Consider the following 19,627-nt stretch of genomic DNA (forward strand, 5'->3'; position numbering starts at 1 on the left):
TCATCTTGTTTCTGCAGCATCCACCCAGGCAAGGATGGCAGAGGGTCCCCCACCGCTGTCAGTCTGGTGCCCCTGCTCTGAGGCAAGGGAATCTGCCTTCAAAATGGCCCTTGTGGGGATTTTTCTGGCACGACTGACACCTAGACTTTCCCTTGCTGGGTGGCTACCCACCCCTCCACCCCACCCTGCAGACGCACACACACACACACGTGCAGCAGGCAGGCAGGGAGGCTGAGTGCAGGTTCCCGGTCTCAAGAACTTCTCTCTCTTTGATATTTCAGTTGTCTGTTCTCTGCCTAGAATTTCCTTCACAATCATCTGCCTGAAGGGTGACTTGGGGGCGGGGTTTCTAAGTTGGTTTGGATAGCCCTGGGGCTTCCCAGGTGGCGCTAGAGGTAAAGAACTCGCCTGTTAATGCAGGAGACTTAAGAGGAGAAGGGTCTGCCCTGGTGGCTTAGAGGTTAAAGCGTCTGCCCACAATGCGGGAGACCTGGGTTCGATCCTTGGGTCCAGAAGATCCCCTGGAGAAGGAAATGGCAGCCCATTCCAGTATTCTTGCCTGGAGAATCCCATGGACAGAGGAGCCTGGTGGGCTACAGTCCACGCGGTCACAAAGAGTCGGACACGACTGATCGACTTCACTTAAGAGAAGGAGGTTGGATCCTTGAGCCGAGAAGGTGGTGTGGCAACCCACTCCAGTGTTCTTGCTTGGAGAATTCCATGGACAGAGGAGCCTGGTGGGCTACAGTCCATGGGGTCACAAAGTGTCAGACACGACTGAGTGACTTAGCATGCATGCACAGATAGCCTACTTTACTCTCTCTACTTACTGCAAAGCATGGATAATACCATTTTGGGTTTTGTTTGTTTTTAACCATCTCACTATTGATTGGGGTTACTGAAAGAGTTAATTTCTTGACCTATCCTCCTTCTCTACTATGTCACCATTATCATCTTGATGACCTCCTCTGTCGTGGTTACTGACACACCTGAGCCAGGGCACTAAAGGATGAACGACATCACAGCTAGAAGGAAGTTTTCTGAAGCCTTGTACCCAGGTTTCCCTTCTCTGTACACAAAGCGAGGGACGATCTCTGCCTCCGTTCAGCTGGCGAGCCCTTTGAGCTCAAGAATCCAAGTTATGAAATCCCTCCCAGGTTTTCCATTCTACTCTGAGGAAGGCTGAGAATTCTCAAAGGGGAATACCCTTGCTTCAAGCCTGCTATTGATGAAATCGAGCCAGCATCTTTGGAGGTGGAAAAGCTTGAGATCCAGTGCCTCCCCATAGAGACATTGCAGCTCCCTGTCTGTTTCTGTTGCAGAAATAAAATGGTTTCATGCCACACACACAGACTGCTCTATAGCTATGCCTTGGACATCTTTCCACATCTCTGTACATAACCCTACTTCATCCTCTGTATTTGCCTCGCAGTATCCCACAGCATGGAATTATGATACTGTTCGTTTGTTTTTTGGTTTTGCTTTCACTAGCCCTCTATTGATGTACATTTGGGTGTTTTATAGATTACAATCCATGTTACAGCAGAAGTCCTTTCATGCCTCCTTATGCACCCAGTTCCACATTTCTTAAAAAAATGTATTTATTTGGCTATGCTGGGTCTTAGCTGTGGCATGCAAACTCTTAGTTGAGGCATGTGAGAGTTAGTTGCCCGACCAAGGATCCAACCAGGCTTCCTGCATCGGAAGCACAGAGTCTCAGCCACTGGACCACCAGGGAAGTCCCCTAGCTCTACACTTTTCAAGATAATACAGTCACATGATGGGCGGTGGGATGGGTATCCTCACTAGAAAGCTAGGTGTAGGGAAGGGTGGAATTTGCCCACAGTCATGCAGTAGGTTTGCATTAGAGGTGGCAAACGTGGTACCCCTTCCAGCCTCTAGACACAACACTCTCTTAGTCCCAGTGAGTGATCCCTTAATTGTCCTATATATTTGAGTCCAGCTTGGATTGTGTGCTAAGTTGCTTCAGTCGTGTCCAACTCTTTGTGACAGTTTGAACTGTAGCCTGCCAGGTTTCTCTTTCCATGGGATTAACAAGCAAGAACACTGGAGTGGGTTGCCATGTCCTCTTCCAGGGGATCTTCCTGATCCAGAGATCAAACCCATGTCTCCTGCATTTCAGGCAGATTCTTTACTATTAATGTCACCTGGGAAGCCCCCCAGTTTGGGTTAGAGCAGGCTTTTTATTTATTTCAAATGACCTAGAAGAAGCAAGTATGTGGGTTATGCTGGGCACTGTGTGCTGAGTGCAAGGAAAGGAAAGACCACTAGATAACCTTCACTGATTGATGGGGTCCCATATGTGAGCCCCCAGAGGATGATGTAGCCAGGATCATCTTCCAGGCTAACACAGCACATGTATGCCTGTGACCTCATTTGAATCCTCTAGGGTCTGTATTATTATCTTCCCCATTTAGAAAAGAGGAAAGTTAAGCACAGAATGGTGACTTGTCCTATGCGACATAAGCGGTAGAGGCAGGACTGGGGACTTGTCTTTTAAACACACCTATATTACTACTGGTAATAGCACTACTGGAATATACATATATATTCTCTGGTGAAGGACAGGGAAAACTGGTGAGCCGCAGTCCATGGGGTCGAAAAGAGTTGGACATGACTGAGTGACTCAACAACAACAACAAAATATTACTACTACTGAAAGGTAAAATAGCATTGCTGAAAGTGTGAAAAACTGAAATTATAACTACAAAAACAAAATGGCAACAAAAAGTTGCTGTTTTTTTTTTATTATTTTTTTAATGTGGACAATTTTTAGTCTTTATTGAATTTGTTACTTCAATAATATTGCCTCTGTTTTATGTTTTGGTTTGTTTGGCAACAAGGCAGCTGGGATCTTAGCTCCCCAGCCAGGGATTGAACCTGCACCCTCTGCATTAAAATGTGAAGACTTAACCACCAGACCACTAAGAAAGTCCCCAGAATGGCAGCAGAAAGTATGAAAAGAAAAACTTAGGAGTCAAAAATAAAATCCTAAAAACAATCTTGTTAGGTGACCAAGAGCACATCATATCTCTTTGAAACTTAGTTGTCTCGTTCTTACAGAAAGAGAATGGTAATAACAATAAGAATCAGCACAGCAACAGCAGCTAATGTACACTATACATCACCCTAATCTAACAGCCATTTCCAAGTCTGAGCTTCCCCTGCAGGCTTACATTCAAATATACATATTTAATATGACTATAATCAAAGGAATCATACAGTTTTATTTCTTGATTTTTCACCTGACATTGTCTCATAAGCTTTTCCCCCTTGGTTACATACACACACTCGGCAATCACTTTTTCCATGACTGCCTTCACCCATGTTAATTAACTCCTTTCACTGGTACTGGACATTTACCGCCACCAGGTTTTCACTATTTTGGCTAATACTGCAGGCCTCTTTCAGCCTCATAGAGATTCCCCAAAGTCAGAGACTGTCCAAGACTTCGGACTCTGATCTCCTGCCCTTCCTAAGCTCTTCACTCAGCCCCACCTGCCTTCTGCTTTGGTGCCCGGCTCTGCCCTGGCCTCTCTCAAGGCCTAAGGCAGAGCTGAGGCCCTGCCCGACAGTGTTCTATAAAGGCTCTGAGCCTCAAAGTGGCCTCAGAACAGGCTCAGAGAGGCTCAGAGGGAAAGGGACTGAAAAGAGCTTCCTTGACGATGCCCCAGCTCCCCCTGAGAATACATGCATTTATGTTGCAAACCTCTAACTCAGAAAATTTTTCTAAAATCTAAACCAAAATCCTCTTTGTCTTCTTTCTCCATAGGACATAAACCGTTTTTGAACACAGACCTATGAGAATTTTTCCAAAAAGCCAAAAAGGCATAACACTGTCTTTACAATTTCACAAGCTTAAGGGTTCTTGAACTCCTTAAGCTTGTGTGTGTCAGGTTAAGGATACAGCTGTGTGCACGCTCGCTCAGTCATGTCTGACTCTTTGCGACCCCATGGACTACAGCCTGCCATGCTCCCCTGTCCATAGCATTTCCCAGGCAAGAATACCGGAGTGGGTTGCCATTTCCTTTTCCAGGGGATCATCCGCACCCCAGGATCGAACCCAAGTCTCCTGTGTCTCTTGCATTGGCCAGCAGATCCTTTACCACTGAGGCACCAAGGATACAGCTTGCTGCTGCTGCTGCTAAGTCACTTCAGTTGTGTCCGACTCTGTGCGACCCCATAGACAGCAGTCCACCAGGCTCTGCCGTCCTTGGAATTCTCCAGGCAAGAACACTGGAGTGGGTTGCCATTTCCTTCTCCACTGCATGAAAGTGAAAAGTGAAAGTGAAGTTGCTCAGTTGCGACCAACTCGTGGGGACCCCGTGGACTGTAGCCCACCAGGCTCCTCCATCCATGGGATTTTCCAGGCAAGAGTACTGGAGTGGCTTGCCATTGCCTTCTCCAAGGATACAGCTTAGGGTGACATTATCTTTCCACCTCTCTTGGCTGCCTTCCATTGCCTTAACTGGATACAGGGAGACCTTGGGTCAGTCATGTAAACTCCCTGAGCCTCAGTTTCCTCATCAGAAAAATGGGAGAGATTATAATCTGTACTTAGCAGGAGTATTGGGAGATGCCCTTTGTGAAAGAGTGGGATAGGCTATAAGGCACCTGTGAACATACAGCCCCTGGAAGGACTTTTGAAAACAATCGAACTGTCCCGCTAGATACTGTTTTTCAATGCTTTTCCTATTCATATGGGGTGGGATTTGTCCCACTCTGCCTCCATCAGGACCCTCAGATGTAACTTCGTCCACCAGCACCAGGCCAGGTGAGCCCACATTTCAGACCCAGGGCAGTGAGACTCCTACAGCACTCACTCCGGACACACGAGGCCCCTCCTCTCTTCTGCACCCCTCAGCCTTCCACCCAGGATCAAGCGGGCCCACCCACCTAGCCAGCCTGCCTTCTCCCATGCCCCAGCGTGCGCGCGCAGCAGGGCACCCACCAGGCGGCCCCCCGCACAGCACCTCGTGCGGACGCCGCAGAACCCCCGGTCCCAGCGCGGCCGGGCGGGTCTGGCTCCCCGCCGGCCCCGGGGCCCAGCAGGTAGCGGAGCAGGGAGGTGGGGGTGGGGGCGCGGGAGCGCCGGCGGGGCGGGGCCCGCGGGGTGGGGGCGGGGGCCTGGCGGCCAGGCCGGGCCGCGGAGCTATAGGGGACAGAGCGCGCGAGGCGCGTGGAGCCAGCGGCAGCCGCAGCCTTAGCCGGAGCCGGAGCCAGCGCCGGCGCCGCCATGCCCCTGGCCTTCTGCGGCAGCGAGAACCACTCGGCCGCCTACCGGGTGGACCAGGGCGTCCTCAACAACGGTTGCTTCGTGGACGCGCTCAACGTGGTGCCGCACGTCTTCCTGCTCTTCATCACCTTCCCCATCCTGTTCATCGGTGAGCGCTCTGGGCGAGCGGCTGAGGAGGGGAGGGTGGAGGCCGGGAGGGAGGAGGAGGCGCTGCGTCCTGCCGCTCTCCGTGTCCCCTTGCGGGCGGGCGATCGCCGCTCGCCTCCCTCCGGGGTTCCCCTGCTCTGTATGAAGCCCCTCGGTCCCTGCGCTCGCATACCCGCGCAGCCCTCACTACTGGGATGTCCCTGAAACCGCGCCAACCACAACGGACGCTCCTGACCCAGGGGACCCCCAAGTTTTGCCACCGTGGGGCTAGAGCCGGAATGGAGAAAGGGGAAGGCAGGGGGTCTCTTTCCGTGCTGGAAAGGTCGGGAGGGGGTCGGGCTGTACTCTGAGAGGCGCTGTGTAGGGAGCCGGGTCACCCCTCCCCCAGGGCACCCTCCTCGTCAGCCGCCAATGGGGCCAGGGAGGAGAGCAGCCTGCGCCTCGGAGGCTGGGATGGAGGCCCTGCGAGCCCTCGGGCTGAGCCGAACAGTGATGGTCAGCAGCCTCCGGAGATCCTGGGATCCCACTCGCCCTGAGGGAGAAGAGGCTCCGCTTCCCCAGCCAACCCCATCCGGTCGCGCGTGTACCTAGAGTGCAACTTCTCAGGCTCCGTGCAGAGCCCATCCGACTTAGCAGCGACCCCGGAGGACCCCAGCGCCCTGTTTGAAAACCCTCTGCAGAGGTGGGCGGAACCGCCCGGGAGGTTTTCAGTGCCTCTTTCCTGGGGTCCCCTGAATGTATTTCCCAAGCTGGCTAGCTCTGTCAACTCACTCTGTCAACCCTGCTTCCCCCCAAACCTGTTAATTTCCTCTAATTAAGAAAAAAAGCAAATCTTAACATTCATACACAGCTTTGGGGAAGAAAGGAATAATTGTCACAGAATTAAAAAGAGAAGGATGCTGCAGAAGCAAAAAGTTGTTAGTTACTGACAAAGACAATTAGAAATAGGAAGGAAGCTATGCTCACAGATACATCAAAAATTGTACCAGCATTTACACTGTTACTCTCAACCAGATGGATTATTTACGCTGTAGTTTGTCACATGAAAAGCCAGATATAAAATGGGTACCTACACATGTGGGCCTCCATGGGTCTGGGCTTCATGCAAAGACATTTAGTTCAAGTGAACAGACTGAGACATTGTCCTGGGTACACTCCTCATCCCCACCGTGGGCCCCGTGCCTAAGCACCTTCCTGGGGTTCATGAAACCTCCTCCAGGTGAGCCAGGCTTCCCACCTCTTCCTGTGTCTCCTTGCAGGATGGGGCAGTCAGAGTTCCAAGGTGCACATTCACCACAGCACATGGCTCCACTTCCCTGGGCACAACCTGCGCTGGATCCTGACCTTCATGCTGCTCTTCGTCCTGGTGTGTGAGATCGCAGAGGGCATCCTGTCTGATGGGTGAGTGACTCTCAGAGGACCGAAGTAAGCGGGTCTCTTCCAGGGTGCCTCCCGAAAGGCCCAAGGAGACCCCAGCTCACCTGCATTCCATGAGCCGATACGGTTTTATTTGCTAATAAATTCAGCAACCGTTTACTTAACATACATGTGCTGGGCTCTCTGTGCCAGGCACTGGACACTGAGAATCATGCCCTACCTAGATCTGCACACCAAGACCCAGTGAAATAATCCTAGAATTTATTAGAGTACCATAGCTCCTGTGGATATACTCAGCCTCTCCCACAGACTGCTGGAGTTAACCTTCTCAGGGCAAAAATCACTCTTGCTTGAGATCTTTCCTTGGCTCCCAGTTGTTTTCAAGGTCCCAAGTGATTAGACTGACATCCAGGTTCTTCACAGTTGGTCCTCCCTGTCTCGAGCCTCATTCCCAAAGGCCTTCTCCCCATGCCCACCTTTCCCAGGGCCTCACAGCATACTCTCCACACCTCTGCCACTGCACAGGTCATACTCTATGTTCTCATCTATATCTATTTGCAAACTCTTTCTCCCTAAGCCAGAAAGGCCTCAGAGTTGGAAGCTGCATTTTACTCATCTTTGTATTCACCATGCAAGGCACATGAGAAAGTTCCATAGACTCTTAGTGACTCCTTAAGAGAATAAATGAAATAATCTTGCAAGTAAGTACTCTGGGAGGATAAAGGAAGGCAGATTGAGCAAGCTTCATGGTTGAGGGGACTTCTGAGCCAAATCTGGAAGGATGACTAGGGTTCTGAGGAGCAGAGGAGTTCCAGAGAGGGTGGGAGCAGTGAGGCAGTGCAGCGGGGCTAGTGTGAAACACACCAGAGCTGTGAAGGCTGAGACTTGGACACTGAGGGCATCTCCAGGAAGGTTTCCAACGCCAGGCTGAGTGTTTGAGTTGAATTTTGCAGGCAGTTTAGAAGCGATGTAATCAGCATAGCACTTGGAGGTGAGAACTTGAGGGCAGGGTGGCAGCAGTGAGTAGCTGGAGGTAAACAGCACCTAGGAGGTGACTGCGGTAGTCTAGGTGAGAGATGACTGCAGCCGAAAGTGGTGTGTCAGCAGTTGGGGGTGCAGACAAGGCGGAGGTGAGCAGCCATCGCATTAAAGAAGAATGACTCCCTTTTGGGTGAAGCAGTGATGGAAGGTGGTGGGCATTTGGCTTAAATAGGTGAGGTACAACCCTTCTGAGCGGGGGTTAGACTATGCCCAGATTCCATTCCTGCCAGCCCTGGCTCCTGCAGGTGGACAGCACGGGGAGGGGATCCCCACCCCCATCGATAGACATACTCCCTCACCCTCCGTTCCCACTGCATCCTGGCTTCAGAGATAATCTCTGTGATAACTGCTTGCCTTGGGCTTCCTCCAAAGCCCAAGGGATAAGCAGGACAAGAATGCATACTGCCACATAACTAGCAGGTGAAAAGTCTGCCTCCTGCCTTCTATCCCAGCACCCTTTCCAAAGCGGCGCAAATGCCAGAGAGGGGAGGGCTGCCTTGTGAGCCCTAGGGCCAGAAGATACTCACTGGGCTGTAATGAACAAAACAATGGAGAAGAAACCATCATTTCTGTAGAGAAGGTAGACCTTGGTCTTCACCAGCATTTCTGCTATGCTGTGTATCAGCTGTGGGACTTTGGACAAGTCACCCAGCCTTCCTGGGCCTCACTTTCTCTACCTGTGAAATGAGCTTCATACTCCTTGCCTGACCTGCTTCATAGGAGAGTCCAGGATGATATTAGAGCATGGAGAGGATGCAAAGTGCAGAGTGGCAGAGCCCTGGGCAGATAGCACACTCCCAGGATGTGGGAGACTGGAAAGAATCAGACTGGGGACTCCTTCCTGCTGGCTGTTCAACAGACCCCTCTGTGTGGGCAGCACCTGTATCCCAAACCTCTCTACGCTCAGTGCAAATCACCGTCAGCTCCCCAGAGGGTGGGTCAGCTCCTCAGTTGGGCACTTGTCACCTGGTGTCTGCTGGTTTCCATCTGTAGCCTACACCCTTGGGCAGGCAAGCATGAAAGAGGGACATGGGAGGGGAATCAGACTGGAGGAGAAGCCACAGTCCCTGCCTTCTAACACCCCCAATCCACCCACCCTGGGTTTACAGACTTGCTGGGAAGTCTACAGGGCAGATAAGAGAAGGGGTGTTAAAGCAGTGGTTTTCAAGTATAAGCCTCATTTGGGCTTCCAGGTGCTGGTAGTGGTAAATAACCTGCCTGCTAGTGCAGGAGACACAGGAAACATGGGTTCCATCCCTGGGTAGGGAAGGTCCTTGAAGGAGGGCATGGCAACCCATTCCAGTATGCTTGCCTAGAAAATCTCACGGACAGAGAAGCCTGGCAGACCACAGTCCATGGGGACACAAAGAGCCAGACACGAATGAAGTGACTTAGCACATATGCAAGCCTCTTATAGTGATTAATTCAACCAGTCCATTCTAAAGGAGATCAGTCCTGGGTGTTCTTTGGAAGGACTGATGCTAAAGCTCAAACTCCAATACTTTGGCCACCTCATGTGAAGAGTTGACTCATTGGAAAAGACTCTGATGCTGGGAGGGATTGAGGGCAGGAGAAGGGGACGACAGAGGATGAGATGGCTGGATGGCATCACCGACTCGATGGACATGAGTTTGAGTTAACTCCGGGAGTTGGTGATGGACAGGGAGGCCTGGCGTGCTGCGATTCATGGGGTCGCAGAGTCGGACGCGACTGAGCGACTGAACTGAACTGAAGGTATAGGGCTAATCTATAGGGCTTCTTGTCTTCCTTTAAGGATTATTTCTCTGTGGTGCTCTGAATTTAGAACAACCAAAGGTTTTTAGGTTATTTATAAAAATGTTTTCTTAACATAGAATGTTTTCCCAGACCAGCATAAACTGGAAAAAGCCCTGTAGAAACTTTTACCTAATTTGTTACCTAAGTCAGTATGTATTATTTAATAAAGCAGCCGAAAATCTGTTCAAGTCATGTCATAAAATACTTATTTCAGTTATGGTTATTCATTGTCATTTTATAAAATATTTATTATTTCTACCTTCTACTGCAAACAGAAGACTGTATTTAAACTTATGAAATAACATTTTAGATGTCACTTAAAATCTATGCAAGAGTACAGAGTTTTTCAAAATTCTTTTTAAAAAATGTTCTATGTATTTCTTTTAAAAATATTTATTTGTTATTTATTTGTCTGTGCCGGGTCTTAGTTGCGGCATGGGGGCTCTAGTTCCCTGACCAGGGATCGAGCCCAGGCTCCCTGCACTGGGAGTGTAGTGTTTAGCCACTGAACTGCCAAGGAAGTCACTTCAAAATTATTTCAAGGAGTACAGAGGCAAGAGTTTTGAAGGCCCCCTGGGCAGGGTGTTGGCTGTTCCCAGTGTCCCCACTAGTGACTGCCTTGTACCTCTTATAACAGTGTGAAGACCTTGTGCTGAGACTATCCACTAATCAAGGCTTGAAGAATATCAACATTTACAGTCTCATTTACCAAGAAATCCGGAGGCCACCTTTTTTAGTTGGTGTGGTGGCTTAGTGATGGCATCAGGACCCCAGCTTCTCTGCATTCTGGTTTCAGGCTAGAAGCTTTGCAGCTGTGACTGCCAAGGCCAGCTTCCCTCTGCCAGATTCTGTAAGCGTGAAACCAGGGAGAGAAGACCATGAATTTCAAAGCCTGAACACCAAACCCTCGTAGCATCTCCGTGAATGCCTGGGCCCCTTATTTAATAGACGTGTTTGGGGTACTGCCAAGCAGAGCTGCCAACATATAGCTGCCGTGCGTGTGTTCTGGAGGCCGCACTGCATGCTGCACCCTAAACACAAGGCCTGGGCTACTCGGTTGGGGAATGGCACAGCTCACCCACATCTCCTCTCTCCTTCTCTCTTACCCTCCTCTCAGGGTGACCGAGTCCCGCCATCTCCACCTGTACATGCCAGCCGGGATGGCGTTCATGGCCGCTGTCACCTCTGTGGTCTACTATCACAACATTGAGACCTCCAACTTCCCCAAGCTGCTGATCGGTAGGGAAGCGGGAGGGGTGAGAGGGGGAGGGAATAGGGACTTCCATTTGTTCCTGTGCCAGGCGCTGTTCTAGGCGCTAGAGGTTCAGAAGTGGAGAAAAATCCCTGCCATTGTGGAGCCTCCAGTCTGGTGGAGGAGACCTACAAAGACAGTAGACAAATAAGTAGTGATGATGCTAAGAAGAACACAAAGTATGGTAAGGGGCAGAGAGGAAAGGCCGTGTTGCTGTCTGTATAGGATGCTTGGAGGAGGCCTCTGGTAAGAGTGGGCACGCAGACTTTGGGGGGGGTAGATGTTGCATGCAAATGGCATAGCAAGTTCAAAGCCCTTCTGATAGGAGCACACTTGGCAAAGAAGCTGGTATGGGCCAAGGCAAATGTGGGAGAATGGTTGAAGGTTAGGTCAGGGGCCAGGAGAGGAACAGAAGACTCCAGGCTCTGGGCCTGGGCACCTGTGTGAGCAGTGTATTAGTGACCACCGTGGCAAAGGAGCAGGAGTTGGGGTGTTTAAGCCACACTGAGTTGAAACAGCCAGCTCAAGTATCAAGCAGGCAGATAAACAAGTTGGGCACTCAGGGGAGGTCTGGGGCAGTCATGGCTTTGTAGGTCGCATGTAAAACTTGAGCCCAGATGCAGTAACCTTTAGAAAAGAGAAGGGCCCCAGGACCAGAGCCTGCGGTTTGCCAACGCTTGGGAGTGCCCGCTTAGACCTTCTGACACCATGTGGCTGGGGTCCCAGGCAGAAACAACAGTGATGATTGTTGACCTTTATTGAGACTGTATTGTGTGCCAAGCTCAATGCTAAGCTTCCTCCATGCATCATCTCACTTAACCCCCACACTCTCCCTCTTGTACTGTTGCTATTCCTATTTTACAGACATGAACACTGAACTGAGAGAGGTTACACATAATGACAGCGAACACTCATTTAGCACCTTCTATGTGTCAGGCACAATCCTAAGCATTTTACATGTATTAACTCCATTTAATCCTTACAACAAATCTGTGAGGGAGGTACCATTATTACCCTTTTGCAGATCAGGAGACCAAGGCTCAGAAGTTAAGTGGTTTGCACTAGTCTCCCCAGCTAGTCAAGGGGTAAAGCCTGGTTTAGAACCCAGGAGTCTGGGACCCAAGCAGACTCTTAAAAAGAATGAAGCTGTGTGTCTAAGAGTCCTCAGACTATGTTGGACCCGAGGTATAAATCCACAGATCTTCCTCTGTGTGGGGCTCAGTCTGCATGTCTAAGGCCGGGCTGTACATCTTACTGTTAAGCTGTGGTCAGACTGTGTGTCATTAAGTCAGACCATGATTTTTAGAAGTCACAGCATTAATTGACATCTGGAGTCTGGAACTCTCTATGCTAAGCCAGAGACAGCCTGGTGTCATGAATGGGAAGGGGGTGCTTCCCAAGCTAGCCTCAGGTCTACCTTTCTGGTAAGGTGGGAGCTGCACTCCATCAGGATCGTGCAAGAGATGTCCTCACCCCAGGGGCCCCCATGTGAGTGTTGTTGGGGGACTGAGGGGCAGCAGGTGGAGAGAGGTTAAATACAGGTTTCAGAGAGCCTCCCGCACCAGTGTCTGAAGCAGCTTCTCATGCACAGAGACCCCTCCTTAATCGCCAGGCCCGGCTGACCAGTGCCTCTGGAAACACCCTATCTGGGCATCTGGCAAGTTCATTTTGTCATTCTCCAGAAAGCATATAATATTCTCTCCCTAAAGCACAAATTGGGCTTCCCCTGGCTCGGCAGTAATGAATCTGCTTGCTAATGCAGGAGACACAGTTTCAATCCCCGGGTTGGGAAGATCCCCCAGAGAAGGCCCTGGCAACCCACTCCAGAATTCTTGCCTGGGAAATTCCATGGACAGAGGGGCCTGGCAGGCTACAGTCCACGAAGTCGAAAGAGTCGAATATGACTTAGTGTCTCAACAACAATGAAGCCCAAATTACCACCCTTGGACATACCAGTCCTTCTCCAAGGAACAAGGACTAATTCCCTCCATTCCCCTTAGGTAGAGTCTTGCTCTCCGTGGAGCCAGAAGTTCTAGAACAGGGGAAAGTGAAGAGGATGCACCCCATGGGCTGCAGGGCAGTGAGTACTAGAGAAAGAACTGTCCTTCTGTGGAGGCTACGGTCTGGTCATAGGTCTGGAGTCCTGCAGAAAGGTGAACCGTGTCCCGAGAAGTAACCTTGTTCGTGGACCTGGGTGAGATCAGGAGGTGTTCTATGAGAACGTCATGTTTGAGTTGAAAACGGAAGATAGGTAGGAACTAGTTAGGGAAAGGGACAGGGAAAGGCTTCAGACAGAAGGACTGGCATGTGCAAAGGCCCAGAGGCAGAAGAAAGAAAGCACATTAGGAAATTTGGGGTGGGGGAGGGAAGGAGTGCTAGAGGGCAGAGGGCAGAAGGGAGCTGAACTGGAAGGCTAGAGTGGCAGGTGGGGCAGGACCTTGAAGGCCACCCCACAGGCGTTGGTCTTTATCCCAAGGACAATGGGAAGCCATTGAGGATATGTAACATAAAACTTAGTTTAATCACTTTTCAATGCATACTTCAGTGGCATTCAATACATTCACCTTGTTGGGTAACTGTCACCACCATCCGTCTCCAAAACTCTTTCATTTTCCCATTAAACAATAACTGTACGCGTTAAACAATAACTACCCTCAACCCTTCAAAGCTGGCATTCTACTTTCTATCTCTGTGAATCTGACTACTTTAGGCTCCTCATTTAAGTTAAATCATACACCATTTTGTCCATTTGTGACTGGTTCATTTAACTTTGTTTTATATTCTCAAGAGTCACCCATTTGTAGCACGTGTCAGAAAGTTCTTCCTTTTTAAGGCTGAATGACATTCCATTGTGTGTGTGTGTGTGTGTGTGTGTGTATATATATATATTCCATTGTGTTATACACATCCTGTTGTATATCTATATATATTATATATATATGCCATATTTTGTTTTACACTCATCCATCAATAAGCAGTTGGATTGCTTCTACCTTTTGGCTACTACAAATTATGCTGTTATGAGAATGGGTACGTTGAGGTCATATTTCGTTAAATATATTGGTCTACAGAGGGCGAGAGGGGAAGTGGGGAAACCCTGAGAAAGCTCTAAAGGTAATCCAGGGGAGAAATGATGGTGGCAACCCAGGTGGACAGAAGTGGATGGATTCAAGATAATTAGGAAGTAAAATAGAGTTTGGTAATAGGTAGGATGTGGGGGTGAGGGAGCGGAGAGAGAGGGAAAAAGCGGAGGTAATGAGAATTCAGAGGGGTTTTTCAATTATTTTATTTTTTTAACTTTTTATTTTCTATTGGAGTATAGCTGCTTAACAATGTTGGGGTAGGTTCAGGGGAATTCAGAGTTTAAAGCTCAGCAGCAGCCCCCGTGCTGTTCTTTCCCCTCTCCTGTTCCCTCAGACAAGCCCTAAGCTTTCACGGAGAGCTGCTGTGTCTGGCCACAGGCTGAGAGCTCAGCACTGTAGGGTAGGGTTGTTGGCTTAGTCCTGGGTCCACCACTAACTCCTTGTGTGACCTTGGACAAGACACTCAGGCTCTCTGAACCTCAGTCTCCCCATCTGGACAGGAATAGTAAGTCCCTGGCTAAGTCCTAGGGTTCTTATAAAGATCAAATCAGATCATGTCTGTTAAGCATTAGAGGCTGGACCAACCTGAGACGTATTTACAAGTCTGGTCCCAGTAGGAAACCCTCACGAAGGCCTCCAGAGCTTCTGGTGCCTGGGATAGAGTCTGTTGGGAGAGTGTATGTGTGGAGGCAGGGGTATGGCCTCCAGCTAGGGGATTCCTTGTGACCTGGAGACCAGACTCAGCTGAGAGACACCATCCAGACTTGAGGGCTGGGACCAGAAGCAGACACTCCTGCCCGCTATCCTGATGCTCTCACTCGGGGACCTGAGATAGGTGGCATTCGCCCCTCCCCAATTCAGTGTCTCAACCTAGTTCCCAGCCCAGAGCCAGGCTGAGACAGACCTCAGCTTTTGTCCCCAAGAGCCCACCCAGGGAGGAAAGGCAGGGTGACAGTCTTCTTCCCTCTCTGTGATTCCTCTAGAGAAGAGTTCTAGGCATTTAGGCTGACCTTATAACATATATAAGATCCCATATGTCATATATTGTAAACCATATGACTCTAGGGAGTGAGGGGGAAGGCCTGCCTGTGCCAAAGCACTCCCTGAAGGGGGACTTAATCACTGCTCTCTTTTGTCGTCACCAGTAAGCCAAAACTGGCTGGTTTATTGGTGGATTTGAATGGGGTAGATAGGAATTTAGAGGATAGACTCTACCAATGACTTCTGATCATTTACGGTCTCAGGTCTGAAATCTGGATATAATAAATATATTAACACCTGATACCCAAAGAGTACCCAGTGTGTGCCAGGCTCATTTTGCTAAATGCTTCCCATACATTGCTCACAACAACCTTTGAGGTAGTAATATTATTATTCCCATTTATGGATGAGGAAACTGAAGCCTAGGTGGGTTAAATGACTTTCCCAGGATCATGTAGCTATTAAGTCACAGAATCTGAGCCCAAGCATATCTGGCTGCAGGCCCAGCTCTAACCACAATACGCACTGCCTCCCAGGACTGTGACTCACTTTTTTGTATCCCCCACTCCCCAGGCTCCCTGAAGAGCATCACTGTGCTACAGTGGGCTCTGGGCGAGGGAGGCCATAGACCTAGGGCTTCACCTTCCCTCTGTCATTAGCTTGCAGTGAGCTTGGGCAGGTCCCCTCCTCTCTCTGGGCCTCAGCTTCCTCATCTGTAAAATTAAAGGACTAGATTGAAGGACTTTTAGGATATTCCCAGACTGGGAATTCCACAAGGAAGCCATTATATGGTGGAGCCTACTTGTGTTAGGCGTTAAGCTAGCCCAGTTATGCCACGTAATGGCTGTGTGACCTTGGATCAGTTACTAAACCTTTCTAATTCCTTTATCTGTTTAATCGAGGGTGATGGCAGGACTTTGCTCACGAGGCTTTTGTGAGAAATAAATGAGATATGTATGTTTAAAGTGCTTATTTGACACGGTGCCTATAACTTAGCTAAATTCAAGAAATAATTTCACCATTTTTCTTCTTATTTATTATAAAGGAAAATTTGGCTGACCACCTTGACTTGCAGGATTACTATTATTTCTGAACATGCCTGTCATGAATGTTTTAATGTATGCACATTGCTTCTCTGGTAGCTCAGACAGTAAAGAATTTACCTGCAATGCCAAAGACCCAGGTTCAATCCCTGGGTGAGGATGATCCCCTGGAGAAGGGCATGGCAATCTGCTCCAGTATTCTTGCCTGGAGAATTCCATGGACAGAGGAGCCAGGTGGGCCACAGTCCATAGGGTTTCAAAGAGTCAGACATGAATGAATGACTAACACCTTCACTTTCACTGTCTCAAAATTATATACTCTTATATTCACACACACAGACATCTCTCACACTGAGTGTGCTTGGCCACAGGCACACCTCCTCCCTGACACACTTTTCTGTCCTCTTGCACACACTTGCACAGGCATGAGTCCACACACATCCACATACGTGCACACACACCCTCCGTGCTCTCTCGCCTCTCCCTGGCAGCCCTGCTAGTCTACTGGACCCTGGCCTTCATCACCAAGACCATCAAGTTTGTCAAGTTCTACGACCACGCCATCGGCTTCTCGCAGCTGCGCTTCTGCCTCACGGGGCTGCTGGTGATCCTCTACGGGATGCTGCTCCTCGTGGAGATCAACGTCATCAGGGTGAGGGTAAGCAGGCCCCCCGGGCTGCCACCCGCCTTTGGACACACCTGCGCCAGGGCAGGGCTGCTGACCAGGGTCCTGCCCCTGGATGTGGGCCACCACCCTGCTTCTTAGCCAAGTCGTAGAAGGAGTCAGCTTCTTTTACCCGTCCTCAAAAGGAGAGTTGAGGCCAGTGAGGGATGTTTCAGGAGGAGCCTTCCATCCAGCCCAGCAGCCCTCTACCCCAGGCTCCCAGGGGGAAAGGAGGTGACAGCCAAGGCTAAAGGACTCTGGGTTTAATAGGGGGGAAATAAAACTTCAGGTTCTGACTTCTCTGAGTTTGATTTCTTTTTTCTTTTTGAGGTGGGGGGGCTTGTTTTATTTTAATCTATTCATATAATTACACATGAATTAGTAAATGTGTTAAGTGTGGCTGCATACATATCTTTTGAGTTTCGGGGTTTTTTTAATCATTTCTGCTTGCCCCCTTTCCCTTTCTGAGATTCTTTACCTTCCCCTCCCTCAACCTGTCCCTCCCCAGGTAACCCATATCAACATTCAAGCATGTATCCTTTCATTCTTTTTACTAACATATTGTGCTACATACTTGCATTTGTTAAGGATATCTCCTTAACATAAATAGGTATTGTTTCTTTCAATGTTTGTTTTATAAAAATGGGATCATATTATATGTAGTTTTTTACATCTTGCTTTTCTCATCTATTGGATATCTCTTAGCATTCCTTCCAAGTCTAGTATGGTTAATTTAGTTTTCTTAATGGCTGCATAATATTCCATTGTGTAACTGAGCCATTACCCTATTGATAAGCATTCACTTTGTTGCCAGATTTTTGCCATCACAAATAATGGCATATTAAACATACTTGTATCTATGTAAAGCTGCTTCTGTTTCTATGGGAGGGAATCCAAGGAGCAGAGTTGCTGGCTCAAAGGGCCTGTGTATTTGAAATTTTAATTGATGTTGCAGATTGCCTTTCAGAAATGCTGTAATCTACCAGCAATGAATTAGAAAGCCCTTTGCTTTCCTCCAACCAGCCATTTCTAATTTGGGCCAGTCTGATGAGTGTGAAGTGCTACTTTAATTTGCATTTCTCTGCCTCCTCTGCTTTTAGTTGGTGATTTGCAGGGTATACGGGCTTTCATATTCTCTGCCTCCACTGACCCTCACAGCATTGCTGCGATGCAAGTAAAATCCCCGTTTAAGATGAGACATTTTAGATGAGGTTTGTCCAAAGATACCGTGCTAGTTAGTGGAGGGGGCAGAATTTGAACCCAGGTCTGCATGGCTCCACATTCTGCAAACCCTATATGAACATGGTGGTTTCTTCAGATTTGTAGGAGAGAGAAGATGGCATATGGGAGACTCCTGCTCTTGCCCAACCCAACCCAGCCCAGGGGATTCAAAGTAGGACCTCAATGAATATTTACGAGTCAGGAGGCCCTGGCACTGGTGGTCAAGAGGAGCTGGGGGGGGTCTTTTTCCTGGGAAGAGGCAAATGATGGCCCGACCTGTTAGAAGTCAAGGGTGGGACGACACAACCCCAGGTCTCTGCTGGGACAAAGTAGAGGTGATGAGAAGTTGCACTTACCCTTCCCTGGTGTCCGTGTGCCCACAGAGGTACATCTTGTTCAAGACGCCAAGGGAGGTGAAGCCCCCGGAGGACCTGCAGGACCTGGGGGTGCGCTTCCTGCAGCCCTTTGTGAACCTGCTGTCCAAAGGCACCTACTGGTGGATGAACGCCTTCATCAAGACTGCCCACAAGAAGCCCATCGATCTCCGAGCCATTGGGAAGCTGCCCATCGCCATGCGGGCCCTCACCAACTACCAGCGGCTCTGTGAGGCCTTCGATGCCCAGGCGGTCAGTGGGGGCATAATCACACTGTCCGTTCCCTGCCCTCTGGTTTAGCATCACAGACAGGGAGCTCAGAAAGCATCAGGTCAAACCCCTGATGGGACAGTGAGGAAACTGAGTCCCGTGAGGGAAAGAGGTTTGCCCTAAGTCACACAGTGAACCAGGGAGAAGTCCAAGATCAAAGACCCATAAGACAGTCACAGCTGGAATGGTCCTCACGTTTTAGATCACCTAGCCTAACACTTTCATTGTCCATGTGGGGAAACTGAGGCTCTACAGGGAGGTAACCCTACTGGTTACTGATTTCCCATGTCTTGTGGTCTTTCTTTTGGAGCTCAGTGACTGTACAGGTGGGGATTGTCACCCATTTGGAGAGTAAGGGCATTAGTGGCCTAATCCTTGCAGTAACTCTATGAGTTAGGCCAGAAGGCATCTCATCTCCTCAAACCACTGATGAGGAAACTGAGGCCCTGAGAAAGGCCATGACCTCCCCAGAGCTAGCCTACCTCTGGCAGGTGGCAGAGCTGGTCACCTGACTCCCAATCCAGTGCTCGTTCACTGCCTCTGCCCTAGCAGAGGAAAACACCAAGACAGACACAGTGGCATTGGACTGACATATGCCATGCCCTTGTTATAGCACTATGCTCACCACGCAGTCCCTGCCCAGCCATGTGACCTTGATCCATCACCTGGCCTCAGTTTCCCTATCTGGACCACGTTAGGTGTCTATTTGGACCCACACAACCATGCACTTGGTGGCTCCATAATTTCTTCCCTGAGCCCACCTTTTTGCAGCAGACGTGGCCACTGGGTTTCTCTAGGCAGCAGGAGCCAGGGGTTCCCTGGAAGGCTGGGCCCTGCTGTGAATGGGCCCTTAGCCACTCTGACTCTGTCTCTCTGGGCAGCGGAAGGATACGCAAAGCACACAAGGTGCCCGGGCCATCTGGCAGGCTCTCTGCTGTGCCTTCGGGAGGCGCCTGGTCCTCAGCAGCACGTTCCGCATCTTGGCTGACCTGCTGGGCTTCGCCGGGCCACTGTGCATCTTTGGAATCGTGGACCACCTTGGGAAGGAGAATGGCGTCTTCCAGCCCAAGGTAGGCCCCCAGGGGGAAAGCAGGGCGCCCTCGGCAAGCTTTTCACTCACTAGTGAGAACAGGCAAGAGGT

At 49.7% G+C, this 19,627-nt stretch overlaps 1 protein-coding gene across 4 annotated transcripts in view; it reads left to right on the forward strand.

Annotated features, from left to right (window-relative positions):
• Nucleotides 1–5,168: 5,168 nt before the first annotated feature.
• ABCC8 (ATP binding cassette subfamily C member 8) overlaps nucleotides 5,169–19,627 on the forward strand; it is a 79,184-nt gene continuing 64,725 nt past the window's right edge. For 3 of the 4 annotated variants that reach the window (XM_019975423.2, XM_070803582.1, XM_070803583.1), the window contains exons 1-6: nucleotides 5,169–5,405; nucleotides 6,664–6,805; nucleotides 10,716–10,837; nucleotides 16,449–16,615; nucleotides 18,226–18,468; nucleotides 19,368–19,556. In XM_019975423.2, the coding sequence (XP_019830982.2) occupies nucleotides 5,258–5,405; nucleotides 6,664–6,805; nucleotides 10,716–10,837; nucleotides 16,449–16,615; nucleotides 18,226–18,468; nucleotides 19,368–19,556 (1,011 nt within the window). In that variant the 5' untranslated portion in view covers nucleotides 5,169–5,257. Of the gene's footprint in view, nucleotides 5,406–6,663; nucleotides 6,806–10,715; nucleotides 10,838–16,448; nucleotides 16,616–18,225; nucleotides 18,469–19,367; nucleotides 19,557–19,627 lie in introns of those variants that run through there. The other variant, XM_070803585.1, reaches the window with a different exon arrangement.

This window comes from Bos indicus, chromosome 15, assembly GCF_029378745.1.
Source record: "Bos indicus isolate NIAB-ARS_2022 breed Sahiwal x Tharparkar chromosome 15, NIAB-ARS_B.indTharparkar_mat_pri_1.0, whole genome shotgun sequence".
In the NCBI taxonomy this organism is placed as follows: domain Eukaryota; kingdom Metazoa; phylum Chordata; class Mammalia; order Artiodactyla; family Bovidae; genus Bos; species Bos indicus.